Below are 19,391 nucleotides of genomic sequence, written 5' to 3'. Positions count from 1 at the left end.
CTTTGCATGTTATAATTTAATATTAATAATATAGTGATAGTTGCATTTTATAGGATGCTATAAACCCATGCAGCACAAATATTCAAGGATCATCCATTGGATATCTATAATGCCTCAATAAGATCCATGGATATTATGGATATCCATTAGCTATCCACTCCTGGCTATCATTTTCTTGCCTTTAATTTTATTAAAGGATAAATAAGCAAGTGAAAGTTCCTTTTTGGCAGTCAGTGTTTAAAGTGGGGGTATGTTATGAAAATTTTCATAAAGCATCTACTACAGCAAGGATAATTTGCAAAGCATCCCCTCACCTACTCCATTGATCCAGTCCAACCTATCCCAAACTTAACCAAGCACATACCCAGCTAGGAATTTGCACTTCTTTTAGCAGCACTTGAAATGGAAAATGTTAGCTGGAGGGAGTTGTTTGGTCAAGCCTTGGGGTTATTTGGGGGATGCTCCTGTGGTTTAACGAAGTAACAATGAGACAGCTGTGGGGATGCTTTGAGAAACTTTTGCTAGCTGCGAGGGACCATCCCTTGCATCCCGCTTCACTTCAAGCATTAGGTTTTAGTAGTGTTATTTAATGCAGTTCCACACTCAAACTAAGCATAGGAGTATTTGGAGGGGGTGGGTATAAACAACGAAAACATTATCTTTTTTTTTGTTAATATGTGTGCGTGTGTGTGCACAGAGATGCTAAAGGCTAGAAGGTTTAACCTGGTGCAATTGGCGCCAAACCGTAGATTTTCTTCTGCTAGCAGCCGGACCCTGTGGCTGAGTGGTTAGCACATCGCGCTGCGACGCCAAGGGTCCCAGGTTCGAATACCGCTCGGGCATGGTTGTTTGTGACTGTCCACTCATCAATTTCATCACTCATCCCCATCTTTGCAAATTAGCGAAGAGGCACAAAACTCGAAGTAAAATAAAATAATAAATCAGATAAAATCAATCTTCTGCTAGCAACTTTCCCAGGCATCACGTGGGTGTTTTCTTCCATTGGCAGAAGCCTTGGGGACAGCACGTGATTTGTTCCCTGCCTACCAGGGGTCGCCGTTTCCTTCTCACAGGAAATGTGAGTCCTCTGTTGCCACATTGCCATATAGACGTGAATATTCTGGTGAAGGAGAGATCTGTGCTTGCACTCCCAAAAAACTGCTCACAGCATGGCCTGTCACTTCGTTTGCTTGCTTGCACCAAAATCAGTGGCAACAATGCCCTGCAGATGATGGAGAAGGTTTTGACGGGAGCCGTGCCAGGTTAAACCTTCTGGCCTTTAGAAAAAGCTATGAAGGCTAAAATTAACTTACAGTGTTGTATCCGAGTTAAATTTTCTCTAACATGGTTTCATATTTCAAGTAAGAAGTTGTACTTTTCTATTATCTTTGCAGGCCTTGTGATGCAGGGCAGTAACATCCCTCTATCGTTTCTTTTGCCAATTGTGTTGTTGTTTATACCACTTATCATTGGCCTATGCTATTTACACTATGACATGACAAGGTCTAAAGTGAACTGTAAAACAAATAAAGTTGTGCCATCTAAAAGACCAAAGAGGAAGCACAAGAAATGCAAGACTGATGAATACACTTACTCACCAGTCCACAGTAGCAGCAAAAGACAGCATGTTTCCCCAACGATTTATGATGGTAAATGTGAAGAGACTGTGATAAAAAGTATGTCCAATATTTATGTGTAAAATATGAGTTGTACAGTGTATGTGAATAAATGTTTTTTTCATGTTTGTATTGTTTATACTTTTTCATTCTCTGCCTGTGCATTGATATGAAAATTATTACAATAACTACTTGCAAAACACTATATTTTACCGATAAACCTGATATGCCTATACCAGTACTGATTAATCTGTCTCATCCCAACAAGAAAGTATTTTTGCCAAGTTGCCATTTTTAAACACATTGTTAGGGACACTACATGCTGAAGTGACATTTGTTACTTGTGGACTGCAAATAGAATGGAGGCTTGTGTGGTGTGTCAGCTATGGTGCGAAACATTGATATTTATTGGTTCATTCCAAATGCATGTCAAATCAGTTTGAAATCTTCCCTAGTCAAGCTTTCTGTCCACAGAATCTTCCTAAGACCATCCTTGCACTGTTGTTCAGTAGTGCTTCACTTGCTGTGGTGTGTTTTGATCTGAGCATCTAGACAATTTTTACATTAGACTTAGAAATTTAGGGCAAATGCCTATTTTGATCTATTATAATGAAGTGAAAAATAGATGTTCACGATTCCCACAAAAGTAAACCTATTGGGAGGATTTCATAGTAGGGGTTTATTCAGTAATTTCCATCTGGGGAAGGGAGATGTAAGTGTAACTTTACAAGTAAAATGGCCATAAATTGGGCCTTTGTGAAAACTTTCAGGATGGTCAAAAGTAATCTCAGGGCGACTTTGGAAGTATGAAGGTGTGACGAGTAGTGGTGTCACATGAAGTAAATCGTTGGGTGTTTCCAGATGTTCTGGAAATCTCAAGTTCTACAAATTATTTTCGCCTTAAGTGATCTTGTTTTGCATTTCTGGAATAAAAACTAACAAGTTCCAGACACTTACAATGCAGAAAACGTCGAGAATTAATAACTTCTTAAAATTACCATACGGTATTTCCCGACTGCTCGGGATCCTGGGAAGTCGGGATCAGAACGGGAAATATTTTACCGATCCTGGTTCTGACATCGTGAAATTGCTGAACTACACATTACTTACTACCTCCTTTGGGGAAAGATTGGATATCTCCATGTTAAAAACCATGATTTTAATGTGTGATTTCAGTGCCATCATCAGAAAATTACTGAACTATAGATTCATTTACCTCCCTCTGGGAAAGGATAGATACCTGGAACGGGAAATTCATTATTTGTAGTTCTGCTACTTCCCGATTATGGCGGTGAAATCGCCGCCGTGGCTCAGTCGGTAACGCGTCTGACTACCATGCTAAAGGTCCCGGGTTCGATCCCCGGCTGGTTCAAATCCGGGAACTTTTCTAACGATGGAAGCGGTCCCGGCAGCCACCCAGTGTCGAATAACATGGGTACCTGGGGGAAACCCTGGCAGGTAAAGGCGGTCAGGGGCGTGATGCTGATCACATCACCCCCCTCACGACCGGATCAAGAAAGTGTGGGGCATTACCCCCACGCCCCCTATATGCCTTCATGGCATGGTGCTAAGCACAGGGGAACACTATACCTTTTTACCTTTTTTTTATAATCTCGCTTTTAAGATGAAGTTTCCAATCTTTCCCAGCGGCGTATACTCTGGGTCATCTAGGTAATCGCAGATGACCCGGCTGTATTTCTTTTTTTTTTTTAAAAAAAAAAGAAATATCTATATACACATTTCTTCGCAATATTCTTCCAAACCAATTTCGATGCATACATTTCTTTGCTTCCAGCACGCGAATGCTTCCAACCGTTTGCCGCTGAATTTCCGGGAACCTTTCTCCAGCCTGTGGAATGACTTCAGGGAATCTCACCCTGACGTCATTCCTCCCGCTTCCCTTACAACCCTTGTCGAGGAGGGAGGAGAGAGGAAAGAGGGGGAGGAAACACTGCTTCTCAGGCGCAGTGATTCCGTGCCCAGGGTAACCTCCTTCTTGTGAGAGTCCACCGGTCGCACTCTCAACCTTCAGAGCCTTTTCCGTTCCCTCCGCTGAACTAGGGAAAACATACCCGGTAGAGTGCGAAGAACAGGAAAATTGAATAACATGGGCAAACCAATTCTACGCTAATTTTCACTTTACATTTGCTTCTGTCTTGCTGATTTCTGTTACTTGAACATAAATTTATCAAAAGGAAAAAGCTTAAATATTGAAGATGAAGCAAACTAAATTAAAATTCAAAGCTTAAGCAATTAAAGCACCTATATGCTGACTCCACCCATCCTTGTATTTACAAAAATAGTGATTGTTTCTCCTCTCTAATCTTCAAAAGCGGCGAGAATACTTCTTTCACGAAACTGAATATTTTTTAAAGGGAAAGATATCAAAAATAAATTATATATATATATAATTATATTAGTTAATTTAAGTTGCTATATTCTGCCTCTTTAGATTAATAGTGATGAAGATGAACGAATTAAAAATAAAACAAAAAAACACATCAGGCACGTAGCCAGGTGGAGGACTCGGGGGGGCTGAAACCCCCCTTCCCGAAATCCTACAAATATCTAATTTAAAAAGTGTATACTGGTAATTAATTTTACTTCATTAACAGGATTAAACACCTTGCATAATACGTTGTAATAATCTGAGATTCATTTTCAGGACTTCTAACCCCACTGTTTCAACTTGATGTGGCGGCTACTAATAAGGGATGATCCCCATCCCGAAATAAAATTCTGGCTCTGGCCTGAAATGATTCGAACTTTTAAAACCTGTCATTTCGAGCTCGGAAAGGGATTTTTTTCTATCATTCATAGGGAATTTCATTCTGAGCCAGGAACACAACAACAGAAGTTTGGCACGTGAAACTGAATGCGTGTAATCGTTGGATTTGTGCTGTGCTTCGTGTTTATTATTTATTTAGGTGTTAGTGTTTGTCGTGATAGTGCTGTGTTAAAGGGTAATGGATGTGATACAAGATTTGCTGGTGAAACCTTTTGGAACAAGATCTTTTCAGGAGAAGTTGCAAATTGTAAATACAGGTAGGCCAGTGTTATCGCTTGAACTTATTTCTACACAGAAAGACAAACATCGGGAACATGTGAGGCATTTTTGCAAGCAAATTATGACAAAACACCATGGTTGACAGAAAGTATAAGTGTTAATAAAAAAAAGTGCTCCCCTGTGCTTAACACCATGCCATGAAGGCCTATAGGGGGTGTGGGGGTAACGCCCCACATTTTCTTGATCCGGTCATGAGTGGGGGTGATGTGATCAGCATCATGCCCCTGACTGCCTTTACCCCCCAGGGTTTCCCCAAGGTACCCATGTCATTCAACGCTGGGTGGGCACTTGATAAGTGTTAATAAGCTTTGCTTTTTTGTTGGCCGTGCTTACTTTTCGGGGCTGAAAAGAATGTATGAACACGTGGCGGATACTGTAATCTTTGCAACACTTGTGCCAAACATGAAAAAATCCAAAAGTCACATAATTTCCTTTCTTAAGCTGCAATGTTTTGGACAGACACGTATTGATGTGCAACTGGACAAACAGCTTGCTTTGGATGTGGTACAGCACAAGTAATCGGGTCCTGGCGTAAGTTGAATTTTGCACTTAAATTAATATTGCGGGTTTTTATTTCACTACTGCATGTCTTTCATTTTATATTTCACATGTTGTTTTTTTATAGCTTTATAATACTGTCTTGTTTTATTACTTGAAATTCTACACGTATATTAAACTGCAATAACGAGAATTAATTGATTGTGGTCGTAGCAATAAGACAAACATTCCGACACAATATTCCTAAATCCAATATGGATCCTGACATAAATTGCACGGAAATGTTTGGAGTTTGAGGATCAAGGGTCGGAGATTACCCACTTGTTAGAACCAGCATACGCCACTGATCTTTCCCTGAGGTGGTAAATAATATGTAGTTCAGCCATTTCCCGATGATGGCACTAAAATCAAACATATTAAAATCACGCTTTTAAAATAGAGATATCCAATCTTTTCCTGAGGGAGGTAAATAATCTGTGGTTCAGCTATTTCACGATGATGGTGCTGAAATCAACTATATGAAAATCACACTTTTAACACGGAGGTATCTAATCTTTTCCCAGTGAAGGTAAATAATATTTAGTTCAGCAATTTTCCCATGATGGCGCTAGAATCAAATTACGTTTTAACTTGGAGGTATCCAATCTTTTTCAAAGGGAGGTAAATAATATGTAGTTCAGCCATTTTAAGATGATGGCGTTGAAATCAAATATATTAAAATCCCACTTTTAAGATGGAGATATCCAATCTTTTCCCAAGGAAGGTAAATAATTTGTAGTTTCCCGATGATGGAAAAGACCAAAAAACATAAACAGTTGCGCTGAACAATTATTCATGTGGAGGATTGAGTTGAAAAGTTTCCCCTAGCATATAATAATAATAATATATATTTTTAATAAATTGGGTTATTGTTTTTATACTACTACTATTATTATTACTTTTATTATTAATAATAAAGTTTTATCATTGGTCTGACCTCCAATAAAAATTTCTGGCAACGCCAATAGATCTACGTACTTAGCCACCAGACAAGAGTTTGTGTTTTGACTCCTTGTATCCCCTTACATAGGTGCAGCAAGGGGGGAGCCAAGTGAGCGACCACCCGGGATCTCGTGTCTGAAGGGGCCTCGAGTTCCATGGGGCTTGTACCCAAAAAAGCTGTTGTAAATAGAAGTGAGAATCAGGGACGTCGTTAGGGGGGCAGGGGGCACTGACCCCAGGAAACGTCCACGTGGCCCCGGTATATGTTTCTGAATTTTATTAGAAATACGTATTACTTTGATGGCAAATATTGTAAAATTGTTCTTCAGTAAATTTTGCTTACAGTTTGAAACACTGCTCTTAAATTTTCCGCTTCATGAACGCCAAAGCAAGACTTGTCTTTCTAATCCGGATTTTTCTACTTCTTGCCTATTCAGACCGATTGACTGATAGGCGGTAACAGATGTCCCCCCTTCCGAAGCTCTTTCGAAACAATTTTCATTCTTGTCTTAGATTTCAATGACAGTCATAGTGTGATGCAAGATAGAAGTTGCAAGATAAAACTTCAGGGGGAGGGGGAATGCTGCTAACAGTTAGTGAAGAATAAGTTACCAGGTATGTAGTAAATTATTAACAATAATCTACACATTTTAGATGCCTTAGCTTTTCAAATTCTGCATGACTTTCTTGTTGTTGTTGTTGATTTGGTGTTTTAAGTCCACTTTATGCACAGTAAGGCTAATCAGGACTGGATCTACAGTTTAAAGTGGGATCAAAACACTATGTGCCTCCACCAGGTATCGAACCTGGGACCCCTTGAATACAAGGCAACGACGCTATCACTGCACCATCGTGGAGGCCTGCATGACTTTCTATGCCTTTCTTTATTTCCAGAGGCACATGTGGCAGTTTCAGTTTAGGTGACAAAGTTGCATTTAGACATACAAATATAATTAAGCCTAAGTTATGTAGCGAATAATAGTTACATACATTACTATGTAAGATATAGAGAAACAAATTACTCATGAAGTGCTTCCTTTTATCATTTGTATAATTACTCAAGGAAGAGGGCGGAGTGGTTAGCACATCGCGATAAGATGCCAGGGGACCTGGATTCGAATCCCAGCCTGGCCATGGATGTTTGTGAGTGTCCATTCATCAATTTTCATCAGATCATCACTCATCCTCATCTTCGCAAATTAGCCAAAAGTGGCACTAAAAGAGAAGTAAAATAAAGCAAATCCATCAATCATTACTCATAGTCCATGAGCCAGGACCTCAAATTTAGGCAATTGGTACCACTTGGGGGGGATGGGTTCTCATATGATTTTTTTTTCAAGGTGTGGATGCCTGGAACTGGAAAATGTGTTATATCATCCCATAACTCTTTGCTTTTTATATAATATTATTGAATTAGTAACCATAGCCGAAAAATAATGGTTTTTCATATTTTTTATAAAAAGCATATAAATTGATCACAATATTTGAATAAATAAATTTAATTTCATCAGACTTATTAAATTCAATATTATTTTATAATAATTATAACTATTAAGTGTAATAATATTAATATAATCCTTATAATAATAATAAAACTTTATTATATTGCTTATATACTGACATAGATTAAATGCATAAGTTTTACTTACAATTTTCAATAATAATAGTTACTAAATCTTAAATATGCATGTGTGTTACGATTTAACATAAACATAATGTTATTATTTATATTCATCATTATCATATTCTGAATAGGTGTCATCACTCATTGATTTTCACATGTGGGACGTCTGCATTTGTCAGTGCAACTGATGTTATTTAGACAGAAGACGCAGTTTGTAGTTTCTAATGAATTGGTTGGTTGCTTGATTTAGTATTTCATGTCCACTTTATGCACAGTAAGTCTAATTGGGATTGGACCTACAGTTTCAAGTGGGATCCGAACAACTATGTGCCCCCACTGAGTATCGAACCTGGGACCCCTTGATTACAAGGCGGTGATGCTACTACTGCACCATTGGGGAGACAGAGATTCTAATGGAGTTGCAAGCTAGTAGATCTAACAAAGTTTGAGGTACTGGCTGCCACTCCATCCAATCCATTACCAGCTCCTCTGCTCCATCGTGTTTTTTTTTTTCAATGTCCACCTTCTCCCACTTGGTCTAGGTGTACGTGAATCATTCATTGCTTGCTTATAGTGGACGTTAAGCATGTTTCTTGCAAGTTGATATATGCCTATCTTACCCTTCTTTACACAGAATAGCCTCTCATTACCACTTCATAACCCTCATTAGCAGTGGCAGTATTTACCAACAAATTACCATCTCTTCTTCATGTTTACTGTTGAGATGGAGCACTTTGGGGCTTCCTTCAGATGTGAAGTTCCAGCATTTATCTCCACAGTTCGCAAAGTGTTTTATTCAAAAGATTTACAAAATGCTCTGGTTTCCTACATTCGTTAACAAGAAATGCAATTAGAGTTGTTTTATTCATTACATGCCTTAGGAATTTCCTTCACTTTCTGACAATCTGGGAAGATGAGATGCTCTTTGACTGATGCCCAAGTTCTTCGCTTGTGATTATCCGTTTGTTGTTCTTTATAGACGTCTCATTGTACGTATCAGACAGACATCGATTCTTGGACTAGTATTTCCTTCTGGAAAGCAATGGACAAGGCAGACAGACCTCTTCTTCCTCTTCTTTTACTCTCTGAATAAGAGCCATACCATCAATCGCTATGGCTGAATTTCCAGATATTTCTTCACTGCAAGTATATCTCTAATGCCCATGATAATGGTTCTAAGAGAAAGCCATTTGAAGATTCTGATTCTGTGCTGTCACAATAATTCGACCAAATAGTGTCTTGTCTGATAATTGACCTGCCATAACTATCCATCGCCTTCTTCTTGGATCAATAGAGGAACAGAAAGAACTAGACGAAAACCATGTACAGCCGATGTTTATGCAACTGAAAGAACATTCAGAGAACAGATACAGTAGAGTATGGATTAGTACAAGTAACAGAAAGACCCTACAGTCGCTTGAACCAATGCTCAAATGATGTGCATCACTATAGAGCAATGTGTGCACCAATAGAACAGCTCAGAAACGGACATGGTCACAGTAGTAACTCACCCCTAGTATGGTGTGTGATCTCGAATGGCCAACACCACTGCACATCTGTGTGGCATAGATTCGATGAGGTGATCGATGAGAGCTTGGAGGATTCCTCGCCACTCTTCACTTTGGGCAGTTTCAGGTCTGAAAGAGTTGAGGGAGGTGACATTCTACCTAGAAGCATCTGCCAAGTGCATCCCAGACATTCTCTTAGGGATTTAAGTGCAGTAATCACGGTGGCCACTCCATACTCAGTATTCCCTCGTCCTCTGGCATGTTGTGCACTAACAGAACTCTGTGAGGACGAGCATTATCGACGATGAAAAGGAAACGATCACCTATTGCATCTGCGCCAGGCATGGCAAGAGGTCTGAGGTTCTCGTCTCCATATCTAAGGGCCGTCAAACTGCCATTTTGGATAACGTGGAGGTCCGTACGTCCCACAATTTTGATTCCAACCCAAAAAATCATTCCACCACTTCTATTTTAGAATGTTTCTTGAACAAAAACAGGGTTATAGCGTGTTCCACATTCCCTTCAGATTAGGCACGTCTATTGTAAGGCTGGGGGCCGAATCTCTATTCATCAGAGAACACCGCTCAACCCCATTCATTGTGGCACCAATTGCGATGTTCCTCAGCCAAGTTTCTATGGATTGAAAGCTGTACGGTGATGGAACACACACCATGAGTTGATATGCATAGAGGCCGTCTTTAAGAAGTTGATTGCAGACAGTTTGAGATGACACCTGCACCCTATTGCTGTGAGAATGGCATGTTGTAGTTCCGTTGCATCCTGTCATTTGTTCCAATCGATTCTTAACAAGACGTTTCCATTGTCTCTTGGTGTTGTTGCTGGTGGACGGCCTTGACCTTGCCTTCGTCGCACAATTCCCGTTGTTTGGAACCGAATCTGCAGGCGAGAAATGGCATTTTGAGACACTCCAAGGGCTACAGATACCTCTTGCCATCAGTCCAGCTTCCATGCCATCAAATATTTAATTCTGCACTCACAAACAAGATTATTTTTTAAGAAATTATACCATAAATGTATGTAAAATTTGATATCCAACGTCATCATTCTTGAAGTCTTCAACCAGTTGGAAAACAGACAGGGACCACCCCGAACTGTAGTGGGTAACACAATCGCCTCGAAATAAAAGGTGCTACGTTCGATTGTGGTATAAACTATATACATGAGATTCCCAGCAGAGGATTAATTGGAGTTATATTCCCATAAAACAGATCCATCATCATATTTGAAATCCTAGTATGGAAGTGCCAGGGTGATAGAAAGAGGAAGGGAAGTCTGTAGTTCCAATGCTTCAGTTAGTTTGGTGCAAGTACACACCACTCAGGGCTTATGTCGGCATCTATGTTACATTATAAAACTGAAATAACAGACAACATCCATTTCTAGTAAAATTCTACTGTCAAAACCAATATGGTTATTAATATTGCGTAACGATTACTTATTGTTACACACACGTGTGTGTGCTTGCGGTATCAAAGTAAACCACCAATATTATTTAAAATAGGAAGTGGTGTTTACGGAGGACTCTCAAGTATCAACCTTTATTCCACCTAGTACACCGTGGACTGCATTGTTGCAGATTAATGAGGCTTCGATATGTAAACTCACAGCCAGTGTAATCCTATGACGGGTTCTGTTTCGTCTTGTCCATGTTCCTTCGTGATTATCCTTTCATCTTATCACCATTCATCTTCAATGCCGCGATTAAAGCCAGAGTTTTTGAGAGCTAGATATTATCATAGGAAAATAAGGGGAGGGTAACAATGAAGAAAAAGCAGTGTATCCACAATTTCCCTGTAATATGCTTAAATTCACATTTCTTCTTCTTTTTTTTTAATAAAGCATTTTTCCTATACTCAATTTCATCTAGCTACTATTAATCATATTCGTTGCGATTAACCAAAAGTAAACAAAGTGACACAAAAATAAGAAAAATACAATAAAATACCGTAAAGGCAGTCAGGGGCGTGATGCTGATCACATCACCCCCACTCACGACCGGATCAAGAAAGTGTGGGGCGTTACCCCCAAACCCCCTATACGCCTTCATGGCGTGGTGCTATGCACAGGGGAACACTTTACCTTTACCTTTACCAAAACAATCAAGTCCATACTTGTGCTATCAAGTACCTACGTGTATTTCCATCATTTTGGGTGCTATATGTCTGCCGTTTTAAAAGTTTTTAGCATCTATAAAATTGCACCCCTGCTTATTACTCTAAAAAAGAACAGCACTATGTTCTTTGTAGCACTGAAGTATGAGAAACTCGGAAGGCCGTTCCATCTTGATGTCAGAGAAACCCTCCCGCAGTTGTAAACACGTGATGCCAACCCTAGCATAATGGTGCTAAACCTAGCATAATCTGCAACCATAGGTACGTAGAAGTTGAACTCAAAGGAAAGTGCTCTGAAGAAGTAAAAACAAAAATAACTGCACATCTCGATTTCAGGAGTGGACATGTTTCCAACAACGGAGAGTAAACCGGCCCAAGGATCCTACCCCCCACCAACGTCTTTTAACTCTTCCGCATCGTACTACCCTAAAATCGAAGAAGAGGGTGTGGGCGGCCCACCCTCAAAAGTTTGTCCTTTCTTAGTACCGACACAAGGGGTCAGCCATTAGTGGTGCCTGTATTTTTGTGAGGAATGTTTATGACAGGAAATAGTGGAAAGCTGGATTCACAAATAAAGCTCATGTGCTGCCCTCCGTTGTCGGCAAATTTTGACCATCTTTATCTTTAGGTTGTGTTCGGTTTGGTTCGGTTGGTCGGCACCTTACCATTTTGGAAGCTGTTTCCCGTGGCAAAAAAAGCGTTGTTCCTGTATGTGATTTTAATTCGTGTGTGTGTCTTTCAGTGGCAAATGCAAACCCCCATTACCGGCCCCCATGACGGAGTGCTTAGCACATCGCGCCACGACGCCAGGGCAGGCCCGTAGCTAGAGGTGGGCAACTGCCCCCACCCCTGAGAGCCTGCTTTGCCCACCCTGTGAAAAATACAGATCACATTCCTACCTGGAATTTTCACTAATTTTACAATTATATCATGTGTTACTCTAGCATCATAACAAAGACACTTATTGATTTTGTGATTTATTAGGGTGTATGGGATTCCATATAATGTATCAGGATTGGAAGGAAAAATTCCCTTGCAGATTCAGACTTCGGGAAATGATTTCGCAATTTTCAGTATCTAGAACAGTTGTAACATTTTGAGTAGTCTTGTATTAAAGGTGCCTAATGTGTTTGGATGTTTTTCTTGGATGTGTTGCTATGAACTTGGAACTGCTTAAATTTTTGTTTCCCAAGTCTACCTTTTGGCAAGTGATTTATGTGGTAGAGAGAGGGAGTTGATATTTGATTTTTGTTACTTAGCGTTGCTTTTCTGCCACTTCTAGCTAATTGTAACAATGAGTGATAACATGAAATTGATGAAGAGACACTCATAAACAGTGCCGCAACCACAGGGGGGGGCAGACATTAAAGTAAAAAAAAAAAACAAGACTTGGAGAATCTAAGAATAGCAGGACAATTGGATACTCATGATGGAATTAGTTTTTACGTGTTCCTTGCATTTTCTTCCAGACGGCCAAGGGCACTTGGAAAGGGCACAGAGGGGCAATTGCCCCCCTCAATTTCAAATTTAATACAAATAAAAATGCATTTCGTAAAATTTTCTTACTCGCATCGCTTCGCAATCTCTACTATTCTTATAGTCCAAGTTCAGAGCCATAGCTATGGGGCGGCGTGAGTCAGCCCTGGGAGCCAAACGATCTATATGAAAAAAAAATGTTAAAGAGAATACCATGGTGCCCAGTAAAATTATTTACGCCCTATTAAAACAATTTCTTTCCATGAAACTTAATATGAAATATTAATGATGACACTGTAATCCAAGAAGTCATTGGTCAATCAAGGAATTCCTATTTGTTTGCCAGGTGTCAAACACATGTATTTCAACTATAATATAATACAATTCACACAATATTTTGCAAAATAATTAACTTAACCAGTAGGCAAACATTGTCTGCAGTGATTCAAGAGTCTCCCCTTTGAAGGTAATAGAGTCCGTGGTGGACTAAGGGACACATGTTTTAATGTTTTAGCAAGTACAAAAAAATGTATTACAAATTTTTACACAATTCATCAAAGTGTAGATAATATGGTAACCATTATTATTTAATTAATTCGATTTTTCTTGCAAAATACAACACAATGGTGTTGTTGGATTCTCGTTAGATTCCATTGTGCGTAAAAATCTTGCATACTGGAAACTAGAGGGAATCATTATGAAGCATGATTTATAAAGGGCTCCCTTAATCAGCTCTGCAGAGAGGCTCAAAGCTGTTGGTACATATTAATCGTCTCCTAACATTATTTATCTGTAAATATCAAGTAGATACAGTCCCTATTAGCCTATTTATGTTAAACTTCATATTCTTTGGCAATCCGGAAAAGTCATTATTGAAATATTGCTATTTAATGTTGCTCGAAGTTTTTTTTTCGTAGTTTGTTCAAAATATCATCCCTTTTCTGTTACTTATGAGTCATTCCATGCCAAATCAACACAGATATGTGCAATTTTTTACCTGACCATCTCCGATTTTCATGAAATTTATGGAGTTGAAACTATGCATAGAACTTAGTAATTATGAAAATTTTTAGTTTTGTGCGTCTTGTAATTGTTAAATTATTCAAGGTCAAAGTTTGCAGAAATTGCCCTTTTTGAGCCCGCTTAGCTATACTAAATGTGCTGTAACTCCGCCACTATTTTGCCTAGGAAGCTCAAATAAAGCTTATTGTACAGGGAATTGAACAAGCTTTCCAGTGATATATAACAAGCCCACCTTTCGATAAAAATATAATTTTGTCACGTGATCTTGCCCTTTGACCTTGAATATCTCAAAACACGTCATCACCAAAAATCGTGAAAAAAATATATTTGGTCCCTCATGCCATACTATAAAACATATCAAAAAATCATTCTGGGACTGTAATGGGATCAGAAAATACAAAATAATATGTGTAACTATGTGACTGATAAAAGTCTCATTACATGAACTATGACGAGTCAAAAGTCTTTTAACACCCCCTACAAAATGTAAAGGATTTATCCTGGTCATGAAAGAAATAGGTTAGGCACAAGGAGATCCCTAGCTGTGTGTGTCAAGCGCAGATCCAGCACATTATTGACCGCCATATTGAATTCAATGCAAAAATTTCAAAGGAAAGAGTGTGAAGTGATATACAAATCAGGCTAGAACTTCACGAGAAATGAAGCAGCGAAGGTTTATCCAAAGTATCTTTAACCAGCAAAAAGTTATTACTACATGCTTGTAACCATTTTCTCCTTTTTAAGGTGTTAAAAACAAAGTATTAAGAATGCTCCTAACGTGTTAGGAACTCGTCGAGATCACGTTGACATCTTGGGAGAGAAAGAAGTATACGCACCATTCCATATGATTTTAATCAGCAACATTCACCAAATACTTGATTAGTGAAGAGAATATTGGGAAAAGTATCTCAAACAATTACGTTACACTTCCTTTGGAATGAAAAATTCTTCAGTGACGAGGCTAATTTTTATGTTCACGGTAAAGTTAATAAAAATAATATGCAATACTGTGATTTGTTAATCTACAGTAGACAGATCCCAGCCGAATGGTTGTTGCTGGTAAGCTAATGATGTGGTATAGTGTATGGAGAACGGGAATGGTTGGTCCATATTCAACAACGGAACCTTAAATGGTGAGGGCTTCTTGAATGTGAACAGGTTTTTCATCCTTGCTTACGGGATATGGCACTTTTCCAGAGTTTTGAAACAGGACAGTGTGTGACCACACTATGTGAACATTTTGGCAATTTCTTCATGGTAAATTTCTAGGTAGATTGATGGGCAGACGGGGATCTATTAAAAGGCCTGCATATTCTCCAGATCTAACAGCTTAGGAGGACTTTTACCTTCAGAAACATTTGAAGAGAATGGTGCATGCACTAAAAGTCCCTGATATTGATTGATTGATTGATTAATTTATTGATTTGGTGTTTAAAGTCCACTTTATGCACAGTAAGGCTAATCGGGACTGGACCTACAGTTTAAAGTGGGATCCGAACCACTTGTGCCTCCACCAGGTATCGAACCTGGGACCCCTTGATTACATGGCGACGACACTACCACTTCGCCATCGGGGAGGCTAAGTCCCTGATATTGACCATCTGAGAGAAGGCATAGTTGCTGCTTGCGATGATGTTGCACCTGCTACATTGCCAAATGTTCTATGTGAGTGAGAGACGTCAACGAGTGTGCTCACAGGAATATTGACAACACTATAATGTGCATATATCGTAAGTGAAAGATATGCGTATAACGTTTTGCTGCCTAAAAATAAGTTGGAAAAACCTTCGCTGCTTCATTTCTCGTGAAATTCTAGCCTGATTTGATATATCACATCAACCCCTTTTCTTTGAATTTTTTGCGTTGAATTCAATATGGCGGTCAAAAATATGCTGGACCTGCGCTTGACAGACACAGCTAGGGATCTCCTTGTGCCTAACCTATTTCTTTCATGATCAGGATAAATCCTTTAAATTTTGTAGGGGGTGTTAAAGGACTTTTGACTCGTCATAGTTCATGTAATGAGGCTTTTATCAGTCACATAGTTACACATATTATTTTGTATCTTCTGATCCCATTACAGTCCCAGAATGATTTTTTGATATGTTTTAGAGTATGGCATGAGGGACCAAATATATTTTTTTCACGATTTTTGGTGATGACATGTTTTTTAGATATTCAAGGTCAAAGGGCAAGGTCACGTGACAAAATTATATTTTTATCGAAAGGTGGGCTTGATATATATCACTGAAACATAAATGGTTTAGATCATATCTTCATGAAAGAAAACAATTTGTAGAAATATGTTACTTAAATGCTGATGGAAATACAATATATAATCAATCTCCAGTTCAAAAAATAAATTGTGGAGTTCCCCAAGGCAGCGTACTTGGACCTTTTCTATTCCTGCTCTACGTAAACGAAATGCCAAAACTTTTGGATGAGGCACAGGCTATATTGTATGCAGATGACACAAACATTATATTAACAGATCACTGTGAGCATGCCTTAAAAAATAAAGTAAACAACAAATTGCTAAAGCTTGATAGCTGGTTTCAAGGATATAATTTAATTCTAAATACAAGCAAAACAAATTACATAAATTTTACTGCCTCTCAAACAAAGAAACACTTAAATATTAATGTTAAGTCCCAAAAAACAGACTTAATGCATGCAAAAGAAACCAAATTTTTGGGTATTGTTTTAGATGAACACTTGAAATTTTCAAACCACATCGACATGCTTCAACAAAAATTAAGTAAAGTCTGTTTTGCACTGCGTGTAATGGTAAATATTATCAGCTTTTGGTCTGTCAGAAGTCTACATGTAGCAAACTTTGAATCAGTAATAAGGTATGGAATCATGAGCTGGGGAAACAAGGCACATAGCTCCATACTGTTTAAATTACAAAAAAGAGCAATTCGAATTGAGGCAGGGGTCAATGGGAAATACTCATGCAGAAATCTCTTCCGTAACTTCCGCTTACTGACATTACCCTGTTTGTATATCTATGAATGTCTGGTATACATCAAACAAAATATTAGTACTTTCAAAACCAATAAAGATATCCATAGCCTGAACACGAGAAATAAAGATAAAATTCGAATGAAGACAAGAAGGGACCTAAAAACTCAGCAGTTGCCCTGTATAACAAGTTGCCCAGAGAGTTAAGACACGAACCCAAAGTGGAAAAGTTTAAAAACAAAATCAAAACCATGCTAATTAAACATTCATTTTACAGCATACAAGAATATACAGAGGCAACACTCATCTTTTGAAGGTCTTGTGTATCTGTAACCAGAATAAATTTTAAAAGGTATGGTTAGGTTAGTTACCATACGTGCAGAGCTTGTTGTTGCACATCAAACTGAAATTTTTCAAGTATAATATTTTATATGCAATGTATCTTATGTTAAAATTACTAAACTTTATTATCATGTATTTCTATTTGACATGTCCTATAATACTATGTGTAACCAGAATAAATGTTAAAAGGTATGGTGTTACCATACATGCAGGGCTTGATGCTGCACAACAAACTAAAATTGTATAGTATAATATCTTGATATGCAAGGGTTATTATACACCAACATATATGCATGTATCTTATGTTAAAATTACCAAATACTATTATCATGTACTTCTACTTGACATGTCCTATACTACAGATGTACCTATTTGTACAAAATTGTAGTCCTTGGATGCAAATAAATCATATCATCATATCATATCATATCAATTCTGTGTACAATAAACTTTATTTGAGCTTCCTAGGCAAAATAGTGGCGGAGTTACAGCACATTTAGTATAGCTAAGCGGGCTCAAAAAAAAGCAATTTCTGCTAACTTTGACCTTGAATAATTTAACAATTACAAGACACAGGAAACTAAAAATTTTCATAGTTACTAAGTTCCATGCATAGTTTCAACTCCCCAAATTTTATGAAAATCGGAGATGGTCAGGTTGGAAGCTGTGTTGATTTCGCATGGAATGACTCTTATCTCTTTTTGGGGAGGGAGCAAGTGCCTCTGTGTACCCTGCTATATCTGCCAATGCGACACAATATATTAAAAAAATGCCCCCTCTAGGATTGACTTCGCCCCCCCCCTACAAAGAATTCCTGGCTACGGGCCTGCGCCAGGGGTCCCGGGTTCGAATATCGGTCTGAGCATGGTTGTTTGTGAGTGTCCATTCATCAATTTCTTCGTATCATCTCATCACTCATCCTGATCTTCGCAATTAGCAGAAAGTGGCAGAAAAGCAAAGTAAAATAAATCAAATCAATCAAGCAAGCAAACCCCAATTACTGGCCTCCCCGATGTGATGTCGACCTCCGTGGCAGAGTGATTATCACAGCGAGCTGCGACGCCAGGGGTTCCGGTTCGAGTTCGGGTTAGACATGGGTATTTGTCAGTGACGTGCGGTGATGTCGACGCTTGGGGTAGCAATCAGTGGCGTGCCCAAGCGGAGGTTGGTGTGGGTCATAATCCCCCCCCCCTTTTAGGGCCCAGTATTCCTAAAAATAGAACGTCAAAGAAAGGAAAGGATTGCAAAATGAGGAAGGGCTACTGAAAAGAAGCACACGTTAATCCCACCCACTTTCGAAAATCCAAAACATGTTGATTTGACTATTAAGCAGAGATCCCGGGTTCGAACCCCGACCTGGATATGGGTGTTATTTGTGTTTGTTCCTTCATCAATTTTATCGTATCATCTTCACGATTAGCCAAAAGTGTAGGAAAAGCGAAGTAAAACAAACCAAATGAAACAATCAATCAATGATTTGATTTATGCTACTTAGCGTCGCTGTCACATTTGGTTAATCGCGAAGATGGTACAATACAATTAATGAAGAGACAAACACAAAAAACACCCATGCTGAGGTCGGGGTTCGAACTCGGAACTCCTGGTGTCATAGCGTGCAGCGATAACCACTCCCCCGCAGTTGGTTGATTTGTTGTTTAAGTCCACTTTATGTACATAAAAGCTAATCGGGACTGGACCCACAGATTAAAGTGGGATCTGAACCAATATATGTGCCTCCACCTGGTACCAATCCAGGGCCACTTTCACTCCTTCACGGAGGTCGGCCGACAACAAAGATGAGTGGAAAGCTCTAACTATTCGGATACGTGGGTATGGGCATGGGAGTCCGGAAGGGGGGGCAAGGGGGGCCATGCCCCCCCCCTGGAAAATGAAAGTCAACTAAAAAATATGTATTTCACACATATAATTTCATTTTAGCCACAATAATCTGTGTTAATTATTGCATGACCACCATAAATTCAAATTAAAGCAATGTTTTTTATGGAACAACACTATTTTTGGTGAAAATTTGCCTTCGTTTGCCCCCCCTGGAAAAAAATACCTTCCTTGCCCCTCCCTGGAAAAAATCCTGCGGACGTCCATGGGTATGGGTAAAGCAAACTGCGTATTTACTCAGTGGTACGAAAAATTTCAATTGGA

General features: G+C 39.0%; 1 protein-coding gene across 1 annotated transcript in view; it reads left to right on the top strand.

Moving 5' to 3' along the window:
• Positions 1-1,744, top strand: part of LOC145991549 (fibroblast growth factor receptor-like 1) — a 51,348-nt gene extending 49,604 nt beyond the window's left edge. Inside the window, exon 11 of the mRNA XM_083127579.1 lies at positions 1,395-1,744. Coding sequence (XP_082983705.1) covers positions 1,395-1,699 — 305 coding nt within the window. The 3' untranslated portion in view covers positions 1,700-1,744. The remainder of the gene's footprint in view (positions 1-1,394) is intronic.
• The last annotated feature ends 17,647 nt before the right edge of the window (positions 1,745-19,391 follow it).

This window comes from Lepisma saccharinum, chromosome 8 (genome assembly GCF_977018435.1).
Source record: "Lepisma saccharinum chromosome 8, izLepSacc3.1, whole genome shotgun sequence".
NCBI lineage: Eukaryota > Metazoa > Arthropoda > Insecta > Zygentoma > Lepismatidae > Lepisma > Lepisma saccharinum.
The sequence above is the reverse complement of the archived record's forward strand: the minus strand, read 5'-3'. Positions and strand labels throughout refer to the sequence as shown.